The 23851-nt window shown below is 39.9% G+C and overlaps 1 protein-coding gene across 2 annotated transcripts in view; it reads left to right on the forward strand.

Annotated features, from left to right (window-relative positions):
- Positions 1–23851, forward strand: part of ATOSA (atos homolog A) — a 50115-nt gene that overhangs the window by 7628 nt on the left and 18636 nt on the right. Inside the window, exons 1-2 of one of the 2 annotated variants that reach the window (XM_028705417.2) lie at positions 3444–3602; positions 23030–23214. In XM_028705417.2, coding sequence (XP_028561250.2) covers positions 3566–3602; positions 23030–23214 — 222 coding nt within the window. In that variant the 5' untranslated portion in view covers positions 3444–3565. Of the gene's footprint in view, positions 1–3443; positions 3603–23029; positions 23215–23851 lie in introns of those variants that run through there. The other variant, XM_028705418.2, reaches the window with a different exon arrangement.

A 23851-nucleotide genomic window follows, 5' to 3' on the forward strand; every position in this document is an offset into this window, starting at 1 on the left:
GGCCCCATTAGCTAAACCGGTGCTTCAGGTTAAGAACAGTTTCAGGATAAGTACGGACCTCCGGAACGAATTAAGTACTTAACCCGAGGTACCACTGTATTTTATATTGACCTACTGACCAGTCGGGACGCGGGTAGCGCTGTGGGTTAAACCACAGAGCCTAGGACTTGCCAATCAGAAGGTCGGCGGTTCGAATCCCCGTGACGGAGTGAGCTCCCGTTGCTCGGTCCCTGCTCTTGCCAACCTAGCAGTTCAAAAGCACGTCAAAGTGCAAGTAGATAAATAGGTACTCCTCCGGTGGGAAAGTAAACAGCATTTCTGTGCGCTGCTCTGGTTCGCCAGAAGCAGCTTAGCTATGCTGGCCACATGACCCGGAAGCTGTATGCCGGCTCCCTTGGCCAATAAAGTGAGATGAGCACCGCAAGCCCAGAGTTGGTCACGACTGGACCTAATGGTCAGGGGTCCCTTTACCTTTACTTTACCGACCAGTCAGCTGGATACCGATACCAAGAAAGGTCCTAGAACAGATAATTAAACAGTTGTTCTGCGAACACTTGGAAAGGGATGCTTTGATTATTCAGAACCAGCATGGGTTTCTCAACAATTTATGCCAGACTATTATTTATTTATTTTATAGAGTTGCAATATTGGTGGATCAGGGGCATGTTGTAGATGTAATGCATCTTGATTTCAGTAAAGATTTTGACAAAGTCCTCCGTGATATTCTTCTGGAGAAGCTAGTAAAGTGTGGGCTAGACAGTGTTACTAGTTAACTGACTAAACTTAAAAAGTGACCACCAAATGTTCCTCACAACCCTGTCAAAAAGTAATGTGCAGGTTTCTGTCCTAGGATTGGTTTTGTTCATAAACTTTCTAAGTGACTTGGATCATTGATCTGACCCAGCTTCATCAACCTGAGTACAGTAATCATGAAGCCCTTCATGGGCCCGGGTTTGAGGGTCTAAACCTGGTTTTGGGTCAAAGACAAGGTGAGGATGTTGCTGGTTTACCAGCCACACTGTTGCAACAACTATTGCTTGGTTGCAATTATTGCTTTGAGATGCTGTGGCAGCACAACTCCAGATAATCTTGGAAGAAGCAAATTTTTTTTTTTAGATCTGTTAACGTTTGGGTTCTGGTCAGAGTTGGGACAGAAACAGCCTTGGTCATTCTGATGAGTGACCTTGACTGGAAGAGAGACAAGAGAGTGTGACCCTATTGATTATCCATGATCTCTCAGCCATGTTCGATAGCATTGACTATGATATCCTCCTGGGGCGATGCATTGGGATGGGAGTTGGAGGCACTGTGTTGCAGCAGTTCTACATGAGGGGTTGTTATCGGAGAGTAGCACTGAGTGACACTTCTTCAACTTTATGGCTCTTGGGTTGTGGGGTTCTGATAAGTTGTTTCTGTCCCCATTGCTGTGTTAACACCCATGTGAAGCTGTTCGAAGTGAACTGCCATCAGTATGCTGATAATACCCAGGTCTCTCTTTCTCTCTACAAACTGAGTTAGGTGAGGATGTGCAGGTGCTGAATCAGTACCTAGGTGCAGTCGGCTGGATGGGGCCCAATAAATTGAAACTGAATCCTAACAAGATAGAGGTTTTTGAAGGTGATTCAGCGTTATTCTCCCACCCCTGTTGTTATCTACTGATGCCCTGGACATAAAAGATTCACAAAGGCCCTTCTTTCCTTGTACCACAATGAAAGCTGTCATGAGAGCCAGTGTGGTGTAGTGGTTAAGAGCGACAGATTCGTCATCTGGGGAACCGGGTTCTCGTCTCCACTCCTCCACATGCACCTTGGGCAAGTCACACTTCTTGAAGTCTCTCAGCCTCACTCACCTCACAGAGTGTTTGTTGTGGGGGAGGAAGGGAAAGGAGAATGTTAGCCACTTTGAGACTCCTTCGGGTAGTGATAAAGCAGGATATCAAATCCAAACTCTTCTTCATCATCTGTTCCAGCCAGTGTTAGAAACTGGGGTAGAAAAGCTAGGAGCCAAATGGCTTCTGGGACCTGGGTTGTGGGCACCAAACAGAATGTCTAGTCGTCACGGGGTGTGTGAGAGTTGGCAACACTTTTTATTCATTATTTTGATAAGCATGAATTAATATACAATTCACATAAGTGACACATTGTTAATATCACATTTTTTGCAGAAATTGTTAATACATGTTTAATTCGGTGTTTACAATAAAAATATTGGTACCATACTTGAGTTTCTCAAATACTCTACTCTTTATTGTTAAACTTCTTAACATATTGTCTATCAACATATACTTTGAGACTTCAGAGCACATACACTTCAGAAATCCTTGAGTGTCAGGTGCAAAAAAATGGCACCCAGACTTTTTGAGGTGCTTGCAAATGGAGAATCCTTAGGTGCAAAATCTGCCTGGCGCCCTGCTAATTTTGAAACCCGGCTCCAGTCAGCTTGACCAGTGATCAGAGATGATAGGAGTTAGAAATCCAATAACATCTGGAGGGCCACAGGTTCCTTACTCCAGCCTTAGGCCTTCCAGGTACTGTAGCAAAGATAGATGATATGATTTCTCAACCACAACCAAGTTGTGGCTTGTTCTTCATCCTGGCTATCTGGCCCTGTGACTTTAAAACAGGCACCCCCAACCTTTGGCCCTCCAGATGTTTTGGACTACAATTCCCATCATCCCTGACCACTGGTCCTGTTAGCTAGGGATCATGGGAGTTGTAGGCCAAAACATCTGAAGGGCCACAGGTTGGGGATGCCTGCTTCAAAAGCTGCAACTGTTGTGTGAAAACACTGCAACTTTCTAAATTTTACAGACTTCATGGCAAATGAAGTTGTGTGATTTTAAAATCTTAAATTTCTGTACACTGAGAGGGCATGTTTCTGTTCCTCAGTCTTTGACTCTGGAAAAATCCTGGCTGTTTAGCATGTGAAGAACCTTTAACAAACTTTATTAACTTTACATGCATGTAGAAATAATTCCCAATAGAGTAGAAATAGAAATAGTAGTTTCAATTGACATTTTTCAACAGTGTATGTGTTGTTTTCCCCTCTTTTTAACTATTAACATACTGTGAGCAAAACTACTATTCAAAACAAATGTTCTTGTGTTTGTCATATGTACACATTTTGGGTATGTTGAGCTAAAAATGCCATTTATCTTTTTATATAAGAACTGTAATAATAGCAACACTCAGTGGCACATTTAGTGTGTCCTGCTTCTTGTTGTTCTGCTTTTCTTTGCTCTCAAATTGCCCAAACACAGCTGGGTTCATAAGAGGAGAAAAGAAAACATGATACTACTGCCAAACAGACAGGAAACTGTAGTAGACCTTGTGAGCAGTGAAGGGTTGAAGCACGCCTTCCGTCCAATCAGCTGCGAGTTCTGTTGCTATGTGCACTCTTACTCTGCCTTCTTTGTGGAAAAAATGTCTTGCACAGAGAGGCTGAATATGTAGCCAAAGCTGAACATTTTTGTGTTAGCCACTGCAGACATCTGGATTCCCGAGATACTGACAGTGTAGCCCATTTTGCTGCCAGAAGGCAACTACTTTTTCCGCCCGATTCCAGTATGGTTTACAGTGGAAACAAAGGGCTGCACAGAGAAGGTGTGTAAAAAGAAAGGAGTAATTCTTAAATGTTCTTAAGTTGTTTATGAACCCTGACTGTGTTTCTTCTTTTCTCTTCCCTATTCTGTATACTTGGTGTTATAAGCTGCAGTTTGTCTTTTGTCTGCATGGAAATCTTACACATGGATAATTTCCTTGTGACAGTTTTAGAACTCACTTGTGGTGATAAACAATAATGAAAATCATGTAATTGTTGATGCCAAACAAAGGTGGAAAGGAAAAAGGAGAATGATATGTGAGAGAGGAACTTGCCACTTCACAAAAAAAAGCCATTTCCAGTAGTAGGTAGTGAAATTTAGTCTGTGTGTGTTTGATTATTGAACAGCTCCATTATTGATCGCGAAGCTCATTCAGTTTTAATGCCATGAAAATTATACTACCATATACTAAGTTTATATTTTGCATAGCTTCATGTTTTCTTTCCCTGTAGAATTCCAGTAATTCACCTTTTCAAACTAACTAAAGGTTTCCAGAATAACTTTAAAAGTATCAGAATTTTGGGCTTATCCTCCCTGTTATATGGCATTTTATACTGGATATCAGAGATGTATATTACTTGCCATAGAAGACCCACTAATAGCCAGGCATAATGCTTGCTTTATTGTTCACAGTGAAAATGGAAGACTTGGCTGACAATGTGTTTCTTTTGTGTGTGCTTTTTGTTCATATAGGTCAAAGTTCTTTCAGAACACAAGGAAATGATTACATTATTCTACTAGTATATCTAGTGCTAGTAAATACAGCATTATCCATCTCTTGCCATTTGCTTGCATTGGTCCAAAGAGAGGTTATAAAAATAACACCCAGCCATTTGGCTGTTTTGAGAAGCAAATTTTAACGATACTAAGAAAAACCCCCAGTAATAATTTGGAATTAAACAAGGTGGTACCTTTTTTAAGCTACTGCTTTGCAAAGCCAGTTAACAAAACACTGAAAGCCCCCACACCATTTTTCACCAATGGTATTGTGAGTCAGATGAGGTTTTTGAGAAACACAAGAGTCTAATTGTGACCTGGTAACACAGATGTTAGTTGTATTTGGAGCATCTCTTGATAGCCTAGAAAGGGAAAACCATTTGATTTACGTGATCATGGTGGTATCTAACATGCCCTCTGAAGGAAGAAGAATGTTCTCACTGGGCTCTTTTTTTTTATGTCTAGGAAAATCTTATGCTTTGCTACGAAAGAATGTTGCAGCTAGGGATAGCAAAGGGGACTGAAGGTTCTTTCAGAGTAGCTATTCTTTCAAGCTATCCAGCATATTTATAGATAAGTTCCAAAACCGAGTTATCATCCTGCAATAGAAAGGGGGCATAGGAGCATGGATTTCTCAGGGGTTTTTTTTTGGGGGGGGTAGGTGTTGGGAGGTTCCACATGTGCATCATACACCTGATTATAGTTTCTCTCTCCATAGAAGACTATGGTAAATTTGAGAGGGTGTAGCCCTGGTCTCTGCGGACATGTGCTCAGGCTTGAAGTTCATTTTGGAAGCTTCAATGTGCACAATGAAGAGTTCTGCCCTGAAGCAGTTTTCCTGTTCCATTTACTGAGTGGGGCAACTCTGCATGCCCATTCCTTTGCATGAACAGAGTTGCCATTTGACTTCCTTAGAAGAAAGCAAAGTCCACTCACACAGGAGTTCTAGATCCATATTGGAGTGTGCTCAAATAACTGGGCCAGGCCATAATGTTCCCATAAGCACCCGATGTTGGTCCAAGAGATTTTGCCTTGAGGTCAAAGACATGATGGTGGACTCCTTTTCATGTACAAAAGTTAATGGGACTGATAGTTGAATCTTAGGTCAAAGTGGCAATGGGATGGGGATACAGGGTAGGCCACATTGCATATACATCTCTGTCCTTTGACACTTGCTATTCCAGCTCCTTGTTCTTTTCCCCCAGTATGCCACCCGAGACAGTTATCTAATGGTTGGGCCAGCCCTGATTTAGCACTTTTTATAGTGGATTCCTCTTTGATGTTATGCTGTCTTGTTTGAAGTTATCTGTATCTATAACAACTTCCTTTATATAAACAAACAAATAAAAATAATGTATATGTGTGTGTGTCTTTCTGTTGTGGAACTTCTGGGAGCTTTTACCACTTCTCAAATTAGTTATAAAGTCTCAGAATGCCTCATATGAAGAAGAAAAAGCTACAAGAAATTCTCCATGAATCAGGCCAGCCAATTAAAGATATTAGAAAGCAATACAATAGCAGTTTTATGGCCACCTTATGGATCATTGCTCAGTATTTGCACACTTGTGGTCTAAGGGCACATGATGGACCCCTTTGTAGAAGCAAGTTAGGTCTAGGTCTGGTCAGTGCTGAGATGGGAAATCCTTACATATTGCCTTGCATTCCATAATGGCAAACATGCAGGATATAAATACTGTATAATAAAATATGTGAGTACATTGTAAATGTTTCATGCGAAATTATTTAGAAATAGAATAAATACATTTTTGAAGGAGGCAATTTAAAGGTAAATTCTATGATATAGTATCCCTTAAAATAGCCAGACTGAATGGCAACAAACCCTTGTTTAGTGATCTGTATGTATATATGCTCTGTTTCTCACAAATTTTCACAGGGGAGTTCTCCTAAATGTCATTGCAAATCAATTTATACTTGCCTTTATGCAAGCTTATGCATTGTAACTGAAAGAAATGGGCTTGCTAGTTCCAGAAATTGATTGAATCATGCAGGATATAAATACAATAAAATATATGAATTCAAGCTAAAAGTACTATCTGTATCTTTTCACATTTTACACATAGATTATACAATTTAGGTTTTATATAATTCTCACAGAGTTGGAAGGTATATGTAGACCAGGTACAAGGAACTTGTGGCTTTCTAAGTCCCATCAACCCCACTCAGCATGGCCAGTGGTCAGGGATGATGGGAGTTAGGAGACCAGCAACATTTGAAAGAACACATGCTATCTCTCTCTGATGAACATCATTCTTTGCTCTGAGGCAGAACATCTGTATCTAAACCATCCATGGTGGATGTTTGCCCAAACTTTTCTGGAAAATCTCTGAGGAAGGAAATGGTACCATTTTCCAATGCATCTTTTTCTTTTTACATAAGCTGCAATATGATAGTTCTAGTGGTAAATTATCATGATGATTAGGAATGTCTTTAACATCATCTGTAGTTTTTAAATAATTTACATGCCCTTAGTGACCAATAGGATAAACTAAAGATTCCTGGGAAAACTCTGGTTTTGATGGTAGGTTTGTAGAGATGTGATCTGCTTTATTACCTTGAGGGAAGACCAAGGGTTTCTGCATTTGCTTTAGTTACATTCTTTTTCTGCTAACTATGCTGCTTTCTAGACTCTACATCATTTGTGAATTGTGTTTTACTATAACCTGCCTTCTGCCATAGAGCCCAAGGCAGTGTACATGTTCCCAGGCAGTCACCCCTCCAGGCGCTGACAACACCTGGAAAACCACAGGTTCCTTCCATTTCCAGTCTAGTCCATTTGGTGATAGTATTATCTTTTCTATATATGACAAGCATCTTTCCTATACATGTATTCACAATGTATATAGTTTTATTAGGAACTATTAGATCATATTGATGAGAACATTTTTCATGTCCTTAGATATAGGTTGAGGCAGATCATACCTGTTCCAGAAATAGTCACCTGCAATGCTTAATACACTTCCTGTAGTACTGTTCAACCCAAAGGCAACTAATTCTAAAAGCAATTCCCTGAAAACTTGGTAGCAATTGCTTGATTTAACTTTGACTCTCTGACTCCTCTACAAAAGGATTTGCAAGATGAAATCTTAAAAACCCATGAGGCGCTTTTTCTCTGATCATTGTAATGCCAAGAGTTTTGTAGGAAGAAAATGTGGCAAAAATGTGTAGCGAGCACAAGTCTCTTGAACAGCACACTAACGAGTGTTAAAAGTGAATAGAGGCCAGATATTTATTCATAATAACCTCTTTGTAAAGAAAACTACTATGGTGAAGTGTGGGTTTTGTATTCTTCCAGTTAAGCATTTTCAAGCAAATGCTGTGTGCAGATGCACACAAAAGAGGAGTCGCTGAACTCTTGACTGTGTATTTGCTACATGTGACGTGTACCTAATTCTTTGCCAGAACCAGTTCAGGGGAAACTGTTTCTCCTAGTTTTCAGCAGCAGGCCGTGCTCAGTGCTGATTGGCTGGGGTTTGTGACATTTCCCTATCTCACTGGAGCAGTTTTGCAGTGTTTTAACTTTTGCTGTTGCTAAAGCAATGATTAAACTTGAGGTGATAAAGTACAGGTGGCACTCAGAATAATATTTTAAAGTGGACTTTCTATCTGAAGCATGGGCAACATTAACAGACTTGGCAATGGAATCACCAATAAGTGTGACTGACTTATTTGGGCAAAAAACCCCAAAGTTCTATATCACAGTATGCCTACATGTATTTCTGTATACTCTTCTTTCCCTCTTGTGTTTGGTTTGCAGGTATGCTAAAAGCAATTCTCAAAACACTGCCCAGGTAAGGATAGTATGTTCTTAAGTGGCAAGATTTCTGTTGTATCTTTGCAGCTTGGGCAGAATGAGTTGAGTTGTAGTGGTTGTGCCCAGAAAACTTTAAATAAAAACAGTAAGGTTTCATGCTGTCTCAAAGAGTTTATGGTTTGTTAACTGTGGGAGCTGCTACAGTTTTCCACAAGGTATGAAAAGATTTAGAATCCTACGGTTCATTATTACCTCGGTAGTTGCTATAAAAGACTAAACACAGATGTATATTTGAGAAAATCTCTTATTTGAGGAGGGAAAGAAAACAAAAGAGATCATTGTGGACTTTAGGAAATGTAAATTGAATATTCAGCCACTTATTATTGAGGGGAAGTGCGTGGAACAGGTCTCGGTGTTTCAATTTCTGGGAATGGAGTTGAGAGACGACCTAACCTGGGGAGAGAACAGCAAAGACCTGGTGAAGAGAGCACAGCAGAGGTTATATTTTCTGAGAATCCTCCGGAAAAACAATCTCTCAAAGGACCTGCTGATGGCATTTTACCATTGCACTGTGGAGAGTGTACTAACTTATGGTCTGTGTGTATGGTTTGGGAGCTGCACAGCCAGGGAAAAACCAATGCTATCCAGGGTTGTAAAGACTGCAGAGAGAATTATTGGGTGCACTCTTCCCACCTTAGATCAAATCTATGCTGCCAGGTGCCATAAGAAAGCGGAAGAGATAGCACATGATAGTACGCACCCCTGAAATGATCTCTTTCAGCTTCTGCCTTCTGGAAGAAGGTATAGGGTTATAAAGGCCAGGACTAGCTGCCTGGGAAACAGTTTCTACACTAATGCAATTCTGGTTCTAAATGCAGCATAAGGAGTCTCTGTAGTATAGTGTATTTTAAAATTGGGTTTTAGAGTTTTTAGGGTTTTTTGAATGTTTTGTGTAGTTTTTATGTAGTTTTATGTAGTTATGTGGTAGTTTTATGTAGCTTTATGTAGTTTTTCAATTTAATTGTTCCGCAAGGGACAATGACAATAAAGATATCGTAATCATAATCATTATGGTAATCGGAGATAATGCAACTGATGTGATACAGTCAAAAGGCTAGGCTCCTGTCAATAACATCACTATTGCATTTTGATGCTTCTGGACATTTCTTTTTCAGGGGCAGCATAATGTAGATCACATTCTAGTAATCTAGATGTGATCAGGGAATGTGGCAGGATCATGGTTCCCACCCCCATGGAAAGGCTGTGCTTGATGCATCAGCTTAAACTGAGCAAAGGTGCTTCTGGACACAGACACTACCTGTCTGTCTGGGACTAAGGTCAAGACCTGGTGTTCTTGATCCTTCAGCATCCTTGATCCTTCAGGAGGAGTTCCGCCCCCTCTAGAACTGTTTTAGTACCTCTATCCAGATCTGCCCTCCCTCCTACCATCTGTACTTCCATCTTATTTGGATTAAGGTTAATTTGTTAGGCCACATCAAGTCCTCAGTTGACCTCGGATGGATTCAGAACTGCCACAGTTTCCCTGGAACTAGGTAGAAAGAGTGTGGGTGGAGGAGTGACGAGCATTCTGACAACACTGTACTCCAGATGACCTAAATAATTAAATGAAAGGCTTAGAGAATAACAAATGGAACAAGACGATCCTTCCAGAACCTAAAAGGCCATTGGTACTACATTCTGAGATCCATCCTCCAGGAACGATACAGAAGGCACCATAAAATTGTGCCACCAATCCAAGCCATCATATTACCTTGACAAGGCACTCTGTAAATCCTCCTGCAACTAGATATTGTCATGGTCCCTGGAGAACGTATTAAAATTAAAATCAATCAAAAGTTGCTTGTAATGCAGATTCCAATGTTCTTGTCATTGGAGTTGTACTTGAAAAAGACCGGACTGAAAATAGTTGTATACCAATCATTGTGCAGCAATTTGAGTTGGGCAAACAACTCCCCACCCCATGTATGTGCCCTAAGCAACTCCAATTTTAATTCAATAAGTTATGGAAGCTTTAAAATTGTGCACGTTAGCTAGAAAGTTACCTAAAACAGTGAATTGTCATTTAGCAATAACTTAAGAGCTATAATCAAAAGTTACTTTGTTTAAATTGAGATTCATGACAGTACGTCTACTGAATGATGCTAGCCATACAATCTCAAGTACAGTGGTACCTCGGTTTAAGAACAGCCCTGTTTATGAACTGTTCGGTATATGAACTCCGCAAAACTGGAAGTAGTGTTCTGGTTAGCAAACTTTACCTCGGTCTACAAACGGAAGCCGAACGGTGGAAGGGTACCGGCGGCAGGAGGCCTCATTGGGGAAAGCGCGCCTCGGTTTAAGAACGGCTTTGGTTTAAGAATGGACTTCCGAAATGGATTAAGTTCGCAAACTGAGGTACCACCGTACAAGGCTCAGCTACCACTAAATAGTAGCTTTGAGATGCAAGGATGCTGCCTCAAATGGCTGCCAATTAGCCAACAGTTCAAGGTTCTGGCATTTGTGTACAAAGTCCTCTACAGCTTGTGACCAGGATATCTAAAAGCTTGTCTCGCCCCTTCTGTGCCCAGTCACTGTGCTAGAGGGCCTTCTGCAAATATCCCCTCATCAGGAGATGTGTTCTGTATGGTGTGGGAAGTGGGCTTTTAGTATGGTAACACCTGTCCTTTAGAACAGGGCGGTCCAACTTTTCATACCAAGTGGGCCACAAGAGTACTTTGACTGGGAACCTGTGGGCCACACACTGCCTTGCCTCATGGGGGAGGGAGGAAGCGAGGCCAAAACTTGATTCCCTTCTCAGTCCTCATACTGCCTTCCCAAAGCCGGCTAAGCGAGGGCTTTGAGAAGGAGGCATGAGGCTCTGGCAGGGTCCTAGAGCCCTCCGTCCTCCTTCCCTAAGCTGAGAAAGTGCCAACTAGACTTTAGGAAGGAGGCAGGAAGACTCAAGGACCCTGTCAGATCCCTCAAATCTTCCCAAAGCCAGGCAGCACAGGTGTTAGGGGTGCGAGTCAAATGTTGCCAAGGGCTACCAAAAAAGGCATTGGGAGCTGCTTGCTGCCCGTGGGCTGTGTGTTGAACCACTCAGCTTTACAACTTCTTGGCATTGCCTATTGGGCAGGTGCTGTCACTGTTACCCTTTCACAAGGGCCACACATCCCATTTTACCATTTGAGGAGAAATGGGAAGTACCCCACTGGGGCAAGAGGGGGGCCACCTCTAGGACTTCCACTGCCTGAGGCAGCTGTTTCACCTTTTTTATGGGTGGACCTGTCCTGTCTTTTCAGCACTCATTGAAAACCATTTTTCAACAGGAATTTAGAGGCTTTTTTTCCAGTTGGTAACTGTATTAGATGAAATGTTTTTCTTGTTAAATCACTTTGGGCTGTTTTATAGGAAGCAATTATTGAGTGAAATAAATAATAGTAAATAAAAATGCAAAATAGTGGATGGGAAAGGGAGCAGGAGCAAGAACGTTGTCAATTATTGGCTTCCTCCCTTTCAACTCAACTAATATAATTTCATTATTATTCCTTGTACAACAGCTTTGCGTTATTGGGTGAAAATTTAACACATTATGATTCTGGAATCTTTGCCTAATAACCTGTAATTTGTGGGGAACTGGAAAAGATATCAGTATTCTAGTTTGATAAACATGGATGTGCCTGTTCTGATTTCTAAAAATTATGATTCATTGCCTTTTCCAGATCAACCTCAGGACAGTGGAATTAATGTATTCCACAAGTCATGATTAGACAGAAAATGTGGGTTGTGCTGTAATTGTCCATTATTCAAACATAGACTCCAATGCTCCACAGGAGTGGGCTCTTCAGAATCTAATCTTAATCATTTTTTTAAAGAAAACATTCTTTGGTTACGTTCTGTTTTGGTTTTATGAAGTATGCCTTTTTTTAGTTAAGTCTGAAAATAGAAGCGCTCAGATTCAAGGTGGCAAATAGAAAGGCTTCTAAACATAGTCGTGTGTTTTCAAGTACATTTAAAATCTTTTCTAATGCAGCTGCCGCAGTTTTTACGTTAGAAGTTAATTCCAGATTAAAGAGTCAATTAAAAGCTACCAGCTGTGGTTTGGGCTTCCATATATTCATGAAAATGATATGCAAACTTCCTGTATCTTAATCTTAGAGTAGGCTTTCCATGGAGAACTGCTGAATGTATGCCAAGAGGCATATTCTAGGGGACCCATTCTGTTCACACCGGGCCCAGGGTAGTGTGTGACTTAGAGCATACCTAGCACTCTTCTCCATTGGAAGTGAGTATCAGTAGTGGTGGGGAAGCTGTATTTCATTGTACTTGTCTGCTGTAACTGATCCGATTGAGGAACTCCAGATAAGCAGCTAGGTTTCCAATGGCGTGAGGGGAGATATCAAAAGGCAAGCAGCAACAATATAGGAAACTTCCTTATAACACGTACTTCAACCAAAACCCAGACTAAAATGTGTCAATTCACAGGTAATCTGGTTTCCTTCAAGAAGCTTTTGCAGCAGAACTGCCACTAGCACTTAAATTCCAAGGAGGGGTTTTAGAAAGGCACCACAATATCCTATGCAGTAGAATGGAACGCCAGCAAAGTCTTTGTGTGGCCACACTATCCCCTAAAAACAGAAAGAAAGGACTTGCCAAGTGTGGGTGAGAGAGTGAAAACCTTACTCATTGAATATATTTCTAATCTCTTGCAAGAATATGCCATCTCAGCCAGCTATTGGCATACCACCTGCCCCCCAAAAGCCACATTCTTCTTATCAAAGAGAAATATAATAAGGCACATTTTTCATCAAAGGAAATTAGAGCTCAATTTAATTTATTTTGAATTATAGTGTCAGCAAACGGACTTTTCTTGTGTGGCTGGGGCTGCCACAGTTGAATGCAGACCAGTTGATATTTCTTGCAGGTCCCTTCATTAAGCAAATGAAAAATGATAAAGAGCCAAGTCTGGAGAAGTTTCCAGTTGAATGGTACAAAAGGCATATAGCAGTAGCACCAATATTACTTTCAGCCTACTGTGGAGCTGTAGAACAGAAGTCTTAGCCCTCTCCCTATATAAGGCACACACCTCTTTCTTAAACCAGGCAAATATTGTACTTTATGTTTAAGTTGTCTGCCAGTGTTGCTGATTAATGCTGATAAAATTTTTACAGCAATCTGGAGGATAAGTTATAGAAGGCGATAGCAACCCTAAACCATCCAAATCAGGTGAGAGTTCAAAAACTCAACCTGGGGGTTGATAATATGATATTTGTGACTCTGAATAAATGCATGGATTCCCCTTCATCACTCATCTTGCCAGATGCAGAGAAAGCATTCACTAGAGTACACTGGCCCTTTGCAGACACTAGTGCACAGAGGCCTTTGGGTTATGTTGGGAAATGTTAATTTAGGTGGAACTTTACTGTTTGGTACCCACATTGCGAGTGATGATTAAAAGAGTGCTGTCTTCCTTTGCTTTAGAGATGTAGACTGGGCAAAGCTGCCTTCTTCCACGTCTTATTTTTAAATCTCTGCTTAGAGTCACTGGTTTGTGCAATCTGTATGAACCATTGCATCAAGGGGATGTACGTTGGATGAGAGCAGCACAAGATTTTCTTATATGTAGATGACATGCATGATACTTGCCCAAACCACATGGATAATGTGGATTGCTCTTGAGTTATAGCATTAACTGGTCTAAATCAGAACTCAATACCTTAAACAAAATCTGACCCTGAAGCCTCTATGATTCCTGGTAATTTTATTTGCATCCGACAGCCCTAACATACTGGGAAATTGAAAGGTAAAAATGGAAAGAATAGTTGTGTAAGCAAGGTTAGACCTTGACAGGTGGACACAACTGTCTCTGGGACAAGGTCAACGTAGTCAAAATAAATGTTTTGCCTAGTCTTATTTCTGTTCAGAGAGGCAGTCCTTTATATACATTTCACAGTGATATCTGAAGCATCTCAGTGCTTTATTTCATAAATTTCTTTGGGGCTCTTTCCCCTCTATGATTATCTTCTGGGGGGGGGGGGATGCAGTTAACCAGTTGAAGAAGGGCTTTTGCATTCCTGGAACTGGAGCTTACCACAGGGCCAGTGTGTTGGTGGACACTCAAAGGTGTCAAAAATGGGTACCACCTAATCTTTTGCCACTAGCAGCCCTAATGTGGCCCTGTGTGGCCCCTCCTTTTGGGATGGGATACTCTCAGCTCCAAACGCATCCAGGAGGATGGTACCCCACTATCCATTTTGGCTGCAAGAGAGGTTTGGGGATAGATTACCACAGAAGTTTTCTTTTCATCCCTATCACCATGTGAAGCAGACATTTAGTTGAAAATACAGGGCTGGCAGTGGAGCTGATTATGTCAAGCCAGCTAATTGGCCAGAATCTCATCAAATGGGAGAGATCAATATAAACTTCCAGTATCTGCCAACTAGCAGTGCAGTCAATTGTAACGTTGCTTGACTTCTCTCATTGTATTTGAATATTCTGATATCTGTAGGATCTGGTTCCCTCAGTCCATCATCCGAAACCTGCAATTTATGTTAAGCTATGTTGGTTAAGACCAGCATTTGATGTGCAGAGGTTAAGATAGGTGTGGCACAGGGTGGAGAAGTTTTATGGTGAGCAATATGGAAATGTTATGGACCACAACAACTTCCTCCACCCTCCCCTGTAGCCAAAGTTGATGTTGCACCAAGTACTTGGGTGGGCAGAACTGAATCAGATCAGCTCCACCCAGCCCACCCATCCACATCAGCTCCCTCATCTATATAAGAATGTCACAGATGAGCAAGATCTTGCTATGAATTGGCCTGGCATTTAAAGGCAATATCACCTTGCCATAGATACCGCAACCCAGATACCTGTGAGATACAGATAGGGCTGGTAGAAGAGACACTTTGTAGTCATCTAGACCTTCCCATACCTATGTCCAGTTGCTGTACCTGTAGGCCTCCCTGTCCTACAACCACAGACCTCCACTGCAACAAGGCTATAGGAAAGCAGAACCCAAATGTTGCTTTAGCAACAAACGTAAGTTTGAGCCCTGTATGAGAGCAGCAGATTTGAGTCGGTTGGCCCAGTTGCAAACTCTACAGAGACCACGTGCCTTTTCAGTTAAAAGGTTTCAGCCCACTCTAGCAGGCCTTTTGTCTGATGGAGCAGGGGAGGCTCGGGTTGTACTGGGGCTTTTGGGATTGAGTCCTCTATCACAGTGACATGTTCTCCGGATGGAAGAGCATTGGCTAGTTTTGTGGAAGTGCTTCCATGGCCTTGTATATCTGACTGATTACTCTACCTTACCCCCTGAAAAAAGGGAATCTGACCCTTCTACTACCTCTACCCAGGTACATCCTGAATACCCAGAACCCTGAATAAAGACCCTCCCAAAAGAAATGCCTCCAACACTGGCACCCGTTCCGTAATCATCCATTATGTATTCTGAGTATGTGTCCATGAATGGCTTCCCAGGCCAGCACTCCCCATCGCTCCACCTTTTACCAATAAACTGGGTTAAGTCCATGCCTCCCCTTTTGGTTGTTTCTGCCTCTCACCCAGGAATCAGACTGATGAGACACAGGGGATTGATGCCCTCATCCTTTGTGGCTTCTTTGCTGGTACTGCTACTGATGGTGGGCCTGCTATTCTTTTAAGCCCTTGTCCCAAGAAGCTAATGCAAATCAGGAGCTGCTGTACTGCAGCTCCCATCAGTTCCATCCAGCACGCATGAATAATGGCATGGGATGGTCAGCTTTGTAGTTCAGCAACATCTAGATGGCCAAAGGTTTCCCATACCTGAGCTAGAGGCTTCTAGGGAATAAGGCACTGGAATCCATTTTACCCCAGTATGTTGTCTTTTCCCCTCAGTATTAAGCCTTGAGAAACAAGCATAGTATGGAGGGGAGAGAAGCAGCAGCAAACACAAAACAAGAGGCTCCCACTGTCAGCTGAATCTGTAGTTATGAAATCTGTTCCTATGTTCAGATGTGATCCTATGCATTTAGCCTTGCATTTAGGCCCAACCTGATTGATAGTCATAGGAAAGGAGTCATTGGCAGCAAAGGACCTAAAAGAAAAAAGACTTAGGCCATTGTCTGCGTTAATATTAATTCAATCCAATTTTTATATGAAACTTCTTGAGTAGTTATTAGGAACAGAGCCTTCATCCCCCCCCCCCCAAATGTTAATGCTTCGTTATTAGATCTCATATCAGCATTGTTCCTGGGTCTCCTTTCCTTTTCCCTATTCAGGGCTGGAAGAATGCAGCACTTGATTAGAAAAGCCATGCAGCTGTTAAACTGTTTTGATTGCAAGGGAGTGGGGGGTGGGACTAACGCCGGAGTTGTATATTTTGAGCTGTGAATCCTGGCCCTCGAAAAATATGTTCTAAGAATACACTGTACAGGCTGTTACAAAATACACATGCAACAATAACCTCCCCTCAGGAGAGGCTTGCAACTGGGATAACTCCCTGGGATAACGGGTGAAACTAGGTCAGAGCTGTGCAAATATTTCATGGGAGATCAGCCTGCACATTCTGTGGCTCCAGATAATGCTATATTTCATGCAATTATCTCCTTTTAAATACTGTTTCATGTACTCTTGTGTGTCTGTGTGTTTACAATCTGGATTTTAGGGTTTTGGGTTGCAAATCACACCGTGTCCTCTTTGGAGTAAAATTGTTGCAATAAACAAATGCTATAAATAAGTATAAACAGTGCTTTTTCCTGGGAGGATGCAGGGGTACGCATACCCCTAAACATTTTGTGAATCTAAGTTTGGCTTCATTGTGGGGCAGTATTTCAATATGAGTAGGAAAATGAGAGTACCCCCTAAACAATTTTTTTTAAAGAAAAAAAGCACTGAGTATACATTCACCAAATGTATGAGTCGTTGACCACTGGTTAAATGATACTTATGTAAAGGACTCCCTTGTCTGTTAGTTTGATGTTTATGCACATTAGTATTCTGTTCTCAGTATGTTTACCTGACGGCAGCTCCATTGACTCCTGGGACAGTCAAGTAGCTATGCTTAAAGTTTCTACCATATATGGGTTAACATTTTAGCCATATATCGCTATATATAGACCACGGAAAGACTATAACTTTCACCTAATCAAGAAACTAAAAGTTATTCTTAGAATCAAATAGATAAAATTTCTGTGGGAATATTTTGCCACCTGCTTAAAAACTGAATCTGTAATACAGTTCCAGTAAAACATACTGTACTGAAAACACTCTATCCTGGGATATGAGCTTAAGCTGTGCTGACTTTGAACTTGTGTATGTTTACTGATAGTCTAAAGTTACAGAATTTAAAATAGACCTTCTCAAGTTTCATTAGTTGTAGCTGATCACTCTGTCGGGGACTCAACATGTCTGATGACCTGATTACAAAACATAGGTATTTTACCAAAGCTGAGCTCACAACCAGTGCCTTCCAAGGTTGAATCTCTTGCAATGTTATCCAATATCCTCTTCTGCCCATAGAACTTCTTTATGAAATCCACCTCAATTTCCAAGTACTGTCGAGGGAGTATATTGTCAAATTGTTGCCCTTTGTTTTAAATGTTGTGATATTTTTCATAGTGCTTTGTTTTAATGGAAAGTTTTTAAAAACACTCTTTTGGCAAGTGCCTGATTGGGAGGGTATCTGCATGAATCTCTAATAACTCCATTGTATAACTGCTAGCAAAAGACAGAAGCATTGGGCAAGTTCTAGCTTTACTCATTTGCAAACTATTTTATATTCTGAATTATTTTGAACCAGAATAATCGCCAAACCTGACAAAATCCCAACATGTAAATATTGCAAAGTATGTGAATTTGTTTTGTTAGTTGGACTATAGTAGTTGCCTTTGTACTATAAATTTCTGTAAGATCCCACTGCCTTGATCATAATTGTGACAATGCTTATGCTACCTTTATATTAGAATGTCCTGCTGCTGTTTGTACTGGCAGGTGGGAAAAAATACTTTCTTTTTATGACTATAATTGGCATGTTTAATTGAAACTTAGAAAATCACAGGTTATTAGAATAATCAATAGTTATTTTACAAGTCCTATTGAATTGCTGAGACCTGTTTGTGATTTAGATCTTGCTAAATAGAAATGTCAATTTTAGTATCTTATAGTGTGCATGGCATCTTGGACAATGCTTGACTTAATATTCGTTGTTATCGGAACCAAAGGGATGTTAGCTGAGAATGTTATGTGTTGTTGAGGTATATAGCAACTCCTTGTTTTGGGTATCATCCTATTTTGAACACCAGCTTTAATTTTTTTATGTTGCATGAGGGCCCCTACAGACTGGTATTTTTTGACGGGTGTATTCTGCAACATGTCATTGATGCAATAATAGTGCATTAGTGGTGGTTTTATACTATTCTGTTCATACATCATTCCACTTGATTATTTCTGCAATACTTCCTCAATATTCCTGCATTATTGCTATCTGGAGGGCCACTTTTGCATTGTAGTGCAACAGAAGCAGGACACACACACACACACACACACACACACACCTGGAAAACAACAACAGTGGTATGGAAAATTGGAGGATTTCACCAGTTGAAAACAAAGCAGTATGACCACCCCAAAACTTTTGTAGGCACAGTCAGTATTGAAAATGGCATTGTCTCCCAGCTACCCCAATATTACCCTGAACACAAATAATCATGAAGATACAATTCAAAGGGTTTGGGGGGGGCAGGTGGACTTGATTCACCCCTCTCTCTTCCCCTTACAAAGTCACTCAAAAGGGAAATGGATTTGTCCAATTGTACCAGCATATTTTATTTTCTGTACCCTGATGTTATGGAAGCTGCTTGCTTTTGACATTAATGAATAACATGGTGTTGTAAAAATGGGCAAAACGTATATTTTTGTCTCATTTTGTCTCATTTTTGTCTCATTTTGTCTCATTTTGTCTTATTTTGTCTCACAGTTGCTAGGGGAGGCACCAGCTCCTTTCTAAATTCCTTCAGTCCAAACTTGTTCTACATAAATGGTAGAACAAAAATTGGAAGGCCGCTTCCTATGTTCTAGTTGTGAGATTCCATACAGTCAATGGATTCCTTGCTTACCATTCAGAGATTCTGTCCGTTTAAAAACTTCACTAGTTATAGGGTCAGTCTTGATGGTACCCATGGATCCTTTCCAAATCTGTGATCCTGTATTTGTGAGTTAAGAATCTATAAGAGGAAACCTGCTGAAGCAGTCAAACTCGTTCCTTTGTTAAGATAATGGCCTTAGCAGCTCAGCTAAGTACCTGTCCTTAGCATCTTAAAGAGCTAGCCCACCTAACCTAGCTGGGTGCCACATCTTCCTAGGATGAAGAACAATAGCCAGAGCAGCGGGATCTGCGTGGGACCCAAAGCTGTAGCTCCTGGGTTTTTGGAAACCTAATAGGGAGGCAATATCTGTTGAAATGTTAATGTTGTGAGCTCTTCCATTGTATGCTCAGGTTGTATATGTGTGTAAATAAAACCATATATCCTAAAGAAACCTCAGTCTTCACTGACTGTTCCAAGGAAACAGAACTCTAGAAAGGCACTAGCAAATTTGAAGTCTTTTGCTGCTCTGGTCTCCCTTCTTACATTCCTCTTCCCTGAAACTAAATTCTGGAACATCTCTTGAACAAAGTTTCAGCCTTCAGCTATAGGTTTCAGTAAACTTACCTCGGTTGTTGAGTAACTATTCAAATGCCTGAGTTTCTAAAACCTGAACTACTGTTTTGGGTTTCCTCCTTGTTGCTCAATGTTTTCTAAAGATGCAAGTCTTAAAACATTTCCTTATATAAGTTAAATGGAAATAGGGTTGTTGGGGTTTTTTTGCTATTTACTCTGCTTGACCTTTGGTAATTCAGCTGAAGTGGGTGGTAGATGGGTTTGTTCTTTGCTGTAACTAAACCATTGTGAAACATAAACTTACATTTTAAACGTTGCAATCTTTAAAAATGCTCGGACACAGTACCACTGAAGCAGAATGCAAATGAGGCCTGCAGTTTTTCACAATGGGGAGTTCTGTGATAGAAGCATAAAACAAGGGAATTTGTTACATTATGCATCTGCTGGAATCAAGTAAGTGTAATTTATGAAGAGCACTGCCAGCTGCTGCTTTATCTACTGAGAGTTGGTGAATTTTAATTCTTTATACTAGTTTAGACTGGACTTGTGCTGTAACAATGCATATTCTGTGTGCTCCTTGTAAATCTTGCTTGGCACAAGAGGTGTCCATTATTCAAAGCTGCTTTTAAAAAATTCTTCTGTAATATAGGAGTGGAAGCCCTTCAAAACTTATCCAAAAGTAATTTTTTTAAGCTGATGTATTGATTCTTGCCCAGTGAATATTAATTATTTAGTCTAATGCTTTCTGGGGCCCCCTAGACTTAACATAGAACATGGGATGGTGAAGAAATTAGTTTCTCATTAAAATGTAAATAAAATCTATCTAATTTTCACTACTCAAACCAACACACAAATCAAAACACTGGTGTCTTTTGAGATTTGAATTTATCCGAATTTTGCAAAGTAATTATTCAATAAAACAATATGTACAATAATGCACATACAGACAACCCCCTCCCCCATTTCTGCATGTTCAATATGTGCATGACCGTGCATTGCACCAAACCTGGAAGTGACCTGAAAACATCACAAAAACATCACAAAAAGAGGTGGGACGGAATGGGGTGTTTGCAGGCTTTTTCAGTTGTGTTTCAATTATACATGATTACACTAACATTTTTGTATACCGCCCTGGAATCTTTTGATGAAGAAAAAAGACAGATTGTAAACAAACTGATACAAATACAAATATTTGAAAGAGTAATTTTTGCATCTCCAGCCTGTGGAATTAAACGCTTCTGTAAAACTTAGTAGTATTTCTTGGGCCTAGGCTTTAAACAGTGTAACTTGCTGCACTTTACTGTGCAGAGATAGTTCTTTAAATTTATAAAACTTTACTCAAAAACAGGGTGGATTTGAGTTAAATCAAATAACTTTATATTACGATTTAAATCACTAGCCAGTAAGACTTGATTTCAACCATTTTTTTACAGGAAGACTCATTCTTGCTGGTATAATCTTAATATTTACAAACAGATGAAAGGTTTCATTTTTGGAATAATAACTTTTTATAGTTATATGAAACATTACTGATTTATACTGTTTGAAATACATAGATAATTATGAAATTATTGTGAGGTTTAATAAGTTAACTGTTTATATTTGGACAACTTTTCTGCTGTACTTTATTGGAAGGAGAAAAACAATCTTTTCCTTAATAACGATTTAAACAATTTATTTAACTAAAGCAATAATATTATAGCATATGTATCTATGTTTGTTAACTGATGTGGTTAAACTTTAAAAAAAACCCCAAACTTAGCACACATGAAAAACTTAAAACAAATCCTTATTTCCTGATGAATAGCCTTTGGACTATAATGTAACTTAAACAGAAAACTACCTTTATAAAGATTTTTCCTCCAAAAGCATTTTATTTTAAAAATCCAATAATTTTTTTAAAAAAATCTGACTTATTTTTTTAAAATCATTGATTTTTATCCACCCTGCTCAGAAAGCAGACCTGAACAAGGAAAAAGTTAACAGTGAAGGGATTCATCAAGAAAAGTGAGATTGGTTTCTAAACCAAAAATTTCCCTCATGAAATGGTAAGATGACATAAAACCCAAGAGTCTCATAGTCACACATTTCATGCCTCTCAAATGTAAGAAGCAAAGGCAGTTTTCAGGAGAAGTTATAAAACTGTGCTTGTTTCTCAAACTTGCCATGTGTTACTAAAATAAATTTGCTGTTCCTGGCTAGAAGGGGTTGGGTTTTTTGCCACTTCAATTTAATCCAGCAAAATATAGTAATTTTTTTGAGGGATCAGAAACACCAGGTTTCAGTAAAAGTTCTTCAGAGAAACCTTTTGAAGTATATACTTCTTTGAAACATTTTTAGGAACAAAAGATTTTAAAACATTCATAATAAAAATCATTGTAAACGAGTAGAGGCTGAGCAGCAGACTATTTGCTGTGCTGAGTGCTCCTGTTCAGAGTCCCAAAAATGCCATTCCACCCCCCCCCCCATGTTCCTTTTAATTTTATTCATTAGCTCAGCATTTTGTACCAACTGATTGGGTTTGGTCTTGTTGACCTATTTTGGTATTTGTGGTTTCTCTCTGGTGTCTGTGGGCAGCTCTCTCTTCTGTCCCCAAGAAGATTTTATAATAACTTCTTAGTATATACCAGGAAATGAACTATCTAGGTGATGAGATTTTTTTAAAATCTACATTTCTATATCTTTGTGTCCCTTCCTCCTTTTCTGCCCATTCCTACTTGTCACCTGGTTGTCATGCCCCTCCTTTCAACCTCTCAGTTTAATGTCAATGAGTTTGGGCTGATTTGTGAATTTTACTGCTCTCCACCTTAGTTTTCCCTCCCATTAGTTCCCATCTGCACACCTTAGCATTATTCAGAATATTCTGATAGCCACTGTTGTGCATATGCAAGCATGAGAAGACTGAAAACTTAGATGGCAGAAATGATATTGTGGGAACTATTTCATACAGCTGTACAAATTTCATTTTTGACATTGGCCCTGTATACTTCCCTGTCAGTCCAGCGGAAAGGCTGCTTCTGTGTAGCCAATCAGCACTGGGATACAGAAAGTTGCTTGGCCTTTCTTGGAACTAGTGGCAAAATTTCGAAGGACATTTAGAATACAATTTCTGATTTTGTGATGTGCAAAAAGAGTGTTATGGTGCAGTTTGATGATGCAGTTTGTATACTATAATTTAAAAAAGAATTAAAAATATGATTGAATTTTGTCAAAGTAAAGTGTGTGTATGTAACAAAGAAATAGATTTTGAACTATTGTGCATATTGGTATTCTTATATAAGTGGATGTTTTGGTCTCTCTTAGACACTCTGGACGAATACTTCGAATATGAAGCAGAGGAATTCCTCGTCAACTTAGCCTTGCTGATTACTGAAGGTAGAACACCAGAATATTCTGTGAAGGGTAGGACCGAAGGCTTCCACTGCCCTCCAGCGCAATCAAGTCAGCCCGTAACAACTAAACATGAATGCAGTGACAAATTGGCCCAGGTATAATGATCAATAGACTCTTCTACTGTTTAAAGTAGTTCTTCCCATAAATTAAATTGCAAATGGTGTATAGTACTGTGTGTGTTGTATTTAACGCCTTAAAAAGACCACCTATGTAGTACAATGACACTTTACTTAAGTCTTATCAGTGTTTGTCATTCAATAAAATGCTAGAATCCCTAGTTTTCTTAAAGCACAATAGTCAACTATTGGTTGGTGTTCTGATAAGATTATCTGTTTTAACCACTGGTGGGACTTGTAGATGTTGCATGCTATGCAGAATCAGCGTATAGTGGCTCCCCCAACTTGCAGGAGAGAAATTTAGAATAGAACATTCTAATTTGCATCTTTTGATTAGGGAATAAACTGTTCTAATGTCCTAACGTTCAATTAGGAGGCTGTAGAATATGAGAAACTGAAAGAGTACCAAAAATCAAATATACAGTGGAGATATACAGTGGCCATGTTGTTGAGCAAATATGACCATATTCCTGATGCTTTTGAGTTCAACACTTATCATTTATTGGATCTGAGCTAGTTTAATCCCTTTTTAAAAACTTAAGCAAGTCATTGAATTTAGAAAGCTGCAGGGTTTGATTCTGGCCATGTTACCCTCTTGGGTACCGTTGGCCATAGA

The sequence above is a fragment of the Podarcis muralis genome, chromosome 14, assembly GCF_964188315.1.
Source record: "Podarcis muralis chromosome 14, rPodMur119.hap1.1, whole genome shotgun sequence".
NCBI classification, from domain to species: Eukaryota; Metazoa; Chordata; class Lepidosauria; order Squamata; family Lacertidae; genus Podarcis; species Podarcis muralis.